We start from the raw sequence: 4321 nt of genomic DNA on the forward strand, positions 1-4321 counted from the left end.
CGTGTCTCTTCCCTGCTGACCCAAGGGAAAGGGTCTCTGAGTGCTCTCAGATAGGTGTCCAGTCTTGCCTGCCCTATTTCTGTCTCCCACAGCTCCTCTGCAGCCAGGGCCACAAAATCAAAAACCTGGCCACGTAAAACCAAATGCGGTTGGTTTTGGATTGGAGTGGCTCATCAGCACGAGTGCTGCTGTTAGCACGATGAAAGAGGCAGCCAGGAGCAAAGGGTTGGGCTGCAGAGCAGCTCTGACCTTACAGCAGTGTAAGTGCCCCTAGCTCAGTCCCCTCAAACCACTGCCAGCATGGCAACTGCTGCAGAAAGGTTGGTCTAGTCCCTGTCCCTCTGCTGGCATGGATATTTATGTGGTGAGCTCTAATCAGGGTAAAAATCACCCTGGAAATGCTCAGGATGGACCTGGACCTGTTCCACTTGGACCTGCTCCCTGATCCAGCCAGCTCAGCAGTTCGGGAAGGCTGTGCCTGTGCCACTTGGGCTCGTGGTCTGGTGGCCACAGAGCGGCATCCCATGTACAGGGGTGTGCCAGGCTGCCTGTGAGGATGGCAAACAGGGGCACAGCACATTGCAGGACTGCCCGCCCACCGTTTCTCCTCCTCCTGTCCCTGCCCATGGCCCTGGCACAGAGCCCTGGTCCTCAGCACTCACTGAACCATACCTGCACACCCATCTGGCAGGAAACAGCTCGTTTTTGGGTTGCATTCATTTTCCATGCTGGGTGCTGTGAGGCCCCAGTTCTAGGGTGGGAGGGGAGTGGAAACCATGGCACAGAGCAGAAGGGCAGGCAGCTGTCAGAGCCACTCACGTGGGCTTGGACCACCACTAAGTCATCCAGTTAGCAGTGGTGTTTAACCTAAAAGCTCAGCAGGGTTCCCAAGGCACCCTGCCACCTTCAGCCTCACCTGGTTAACTCTCCTCTGGTTCTCACTCTGCAGCAGCCCACGCCCACACACTGTGCAGTGCATGAAGTAGATGAAATACCACGTCCTACATCCACCACCCAGATCTGGGCAGGTTTTACTAAGCCTCCCTCTGGTCATGCAGACCCTTGGCAGGTCTCCAGGGCACCCAGCCCATCCTATGTCCTTCTGGGTGCTCCTAGAACCACTTGACGGGTGTGGAGCAGTGGCACTCCTGTGCAGAGAATGCACAAATGTCGCAGTGCTCCCAGGCTCAAAACAGCACCTTGGACTCTACTTCAGCCCCAAATCCACCTGGGAAGCGCCATGCAAGGTTTCCCCCAAAGCCTTCCTGATTAGTGATAGCCAGGCTGCACATGGAGGACTTACATCAGTGACTCTGTGGTTCCTATCAACAAGGGCCTCCCGGAGAATCAGCCTCCCAGATGTCATCAGGTGCTGAAGGCTGAGGACAAGGGTACCAAGAAGCCTGGAACAAAACCAGAGCTGCAGCAATACTGTATATAGCATCAGTGTCTACACCCTGGGGGAAGGGAGGACTAGGATCCCCGCTCTCTTGCTCACAGCCCCTCCAACCTACAGTGAAGGCAGCAAACTGCTGCAGGTCTTTCCACAGGGAGTCTGGCAGCTGCAATACCCAAGACCCACCGACCCTGCAGCAGGTTGTGCCTCCACCCCAGTTATGCCCAGGCAGCTACTTGCAACTGAGCTGCCGTCGACGGTTAAAGGCGCGTGCAGATCCAGTCCCACCGAGTGTGAGGGAGTTCTCCCCTTCAGCAGAGCTCGGCTTCACAGGAGCCAGACTACATTTGGGCACCTGGCAGAGCTGGAGTGACTCCTCCCAGACAAAACTGGGAAGCACAAGTTGCACACAAGGAAATAAAGAAATAGGAGATAAAGCCATGACCACAGGAACATCTCCAGTGAGTCATGACAAAACTCACCTACTCCAAGGGAGCTTCTCCCTGGGAAGGGTCATCCCTACTCTCTACAAGTGGCAGTATCACGTGCAGGATCACATTCAGCTGCTCCTAATCCCACTTTGCGTTACTGCTCTCTAGAGCCCATTTGTATGTTGGCCTCCATCTTATGGAATCACAGAATTGTAGCTTAGCTGTATCACAGAATCAAATCTCCCTGTGGCAGCTCTGCCAGCAGCCAAGCTAAGCCCCACAGGAAGCACAGCTTCCTACTGCCTGCTGAAAACCACCATCAGAGCATTTCACTGCCTGCCCAGGACCAAGACAGGAGGATCCCTGGTATTCCTTCTCATTTTCCTCTTCTCTGAGATGCAGAGCCTGTCTATTCTCCTACGCTCAAGGAAGGAGTCTCTCTGCTCATGCCCCTCATCTCCAGCTTTTCCAGCTTGATGCTCCTGCTACAGAAAGGCTACATGCATAGAAGTCCAAAAACCAGATTGATATAGTGGCACAACATAATTTTCCCTTCCATCCTTGCACACTATTTATTTTTGATGACCAACTGCTTTCAAACTGTAATGTCTGTCATCTGCCATTACTCTGCTCCCCAGCAGCAGAGCTGTGCGGATAGATACTGTCAGTGCCAGTCCAGTCATTTCCCCTTAGACTTCTTTGCTCAGCGCCATCAGGTCCTGATGATTCATTACTGTTTGTTTTGTCTATTTGTCCTATAGCAGTTTCTATTGACATTGCCGTTAGAGAGAATTCCTATGATCCAGCTCCCATAAGGAAAGCATCCAGCAGAGAGTAACGCAAAGTTCAGTCACATTTTCTGCTCTGGTTTTAAGTGTCTCACATGTGCTGTACTCATCTGTTTCCTCCACACCCTCTCTGGCAGGCTTATGATGGCTTTCAAAGTTTTTGTATTATTAGCTGCCTCTACTAAGTTGTTCCTGTTGCTTTTCCTGCGGTTCTTACATTTTGCTTATCAGAGCTGGCATCTTTCCCTTGCTTGCTCGCCCTACCACCACTACTCAATGTCACCTTTACTCCTAGGTTTCCCTGAATTGTTTTACAACTGCTGGAATAGCTGCTTAGTTCACAGTGTTGTGTCTGTACCACCACTTTAAATTCTGGCTGACCCTTTAAATTTAAATTACTGTCTTTTTTTAAAGGTTAAACCATACTACCACAGTCTTAGAGCTTTTCCCTGCTGATAAGCATGTTGAATTTGGGTGCAGCCTGATCACAGTCACCACGTGCATCTACAGGGTGAGAGCAGGTCCCCACTCTGCTGCAAATCCTCCCCTTGTAGCCCTATTTTTTAGGGCCTTATTCCACCTTTGCCCCACCTAGGGGTCTGATTTGGATCCTTAGGTAGTCTCTGTTACTATTAGCACAACTAAAATACTCCTCTTATTTAACTTAATATATTCAGCACTGCCAACTGTACATATTAAAAAATACAGAACAACCAGCTCTATCCCTCTTGTGTAACTTGTATCCTGCTCATCTTCATCCCGTTAAATTTCCAATAAATATTTTCTACTCCAGCAGGAAATTTAAAGCCCAGTATAACTCTTCCCCCACCTCTGCTGGTCACCCCAACAACCAAAACACCTACCTGTTACTGAAAACCTTGCTGCAGTTGTAAACCTTAATGGACAGCATTTCTCCCATGATGAGCTTCCCATAGTGAGGCCAGCAAAAGAGCTACAAACAGAGCAGGAAGAAGTAACAGTTCATTCCCAGCCACACTTTCCCATGTGTGGTGGCTGGGTTGCCCCCCTCTGCAAGGTGACCGAACCAACTAGCATGACAAAAAAGCTGCTGCGGTGGGAAGTTCTTTCCTGCAGGCCAGGGTAGGCCCTACAGCTGGGAATGGAGGAAGGATGGGGAGAGGAGTGAGAGCCGCTCAAGCAGCACAGAGCTGCTCCTGAAGAAGTCAGAGCATCATCACCCTGGAAAGAGGAGACTGCTTGTGCCTGCGGAAGTCCCCCAAGCAGGTTGTGGGATGAGACCAGGCATGCTAAAGTACAGAGGCATGTGGGGAGAAGAGATCACCCAGGGCCGTGAGCCTCCTGCCCACTGGCATTCTCCTCCTTTTCGCAGGCGGCGCAGAAGCATCTGGACAGGACTGGATACGAGCTATGGGAGCCACCCGCCAACGCAGCACAGCTGGGCCGTTACAGGCCTCAGGGGTGTGATGGGCACCAGCAGTGACACTGCCCGCCCCACTCCTGTCCCTGCTTCCCCTGCTACCTCCTCCTGCCCCACCAGGCATCAATCGAGATGCTCCCATGTCTTCTGGATGACACCTGCGGAGGAGCCCCGGGGCCTCGCCTACCCCCACGGTTTGCCCTCACCTCTCCAAAGATGGCCTCCGCGCCACAGCGGACCTTCCTCGTCTTCTGGGTGAAGCCTTGGGAAAGAGAGGGGAGGCGTGAAGTGCCGGCGGGGCGGCCCA

At 52.3% G+C, this 4321-nt stretch overlaps 1 protein-coding gene across 1 annotated transcript in view; it reads right to left on the reverse strand.

Annotated features, from left to right (window-relative positions):
• Positions 1–4276, reverse strand: part of LOC103780093 (fer-1-like protein 4) — a gene marked incomplete at both ends in the record, with an annotated part of 31564 nt that extends 27288 nt beyond the window's left edge. The window contains 3 exons of the mRNA XM_008947742.1: positions 1304–1403; positions 3479–3567; positions 4221–4276. Coding sequence (XP_008945990.1) covers positions 1304–1403; positions 3479–3567; positions 4221–4276 — 245 coding nt within the window. The remainder of the gene's footprint in view (positions 1–1303; positions 1404–3478; positions 3568–4220) is intronic.
• Positions 4277–4321: the final 45 nt, after the last annotated feature.

The sequence above is a fragment of the Merops nubicus genome, unplaced genomic scaffold, assembly GCF_000691845.1.
Source record: "Merops nubicus isolate BGI_N331 unplaced genomic scaffold, ASM69184v1 scaffold18969, whole genome shotgun sequence".
NCBI classification, from domain to species: domain Eukaryota; kingdom Metazoa; phylum Chordata; class Aves; order Coraciiformes; family Meropidae; genus Merops; species Merops nubicus.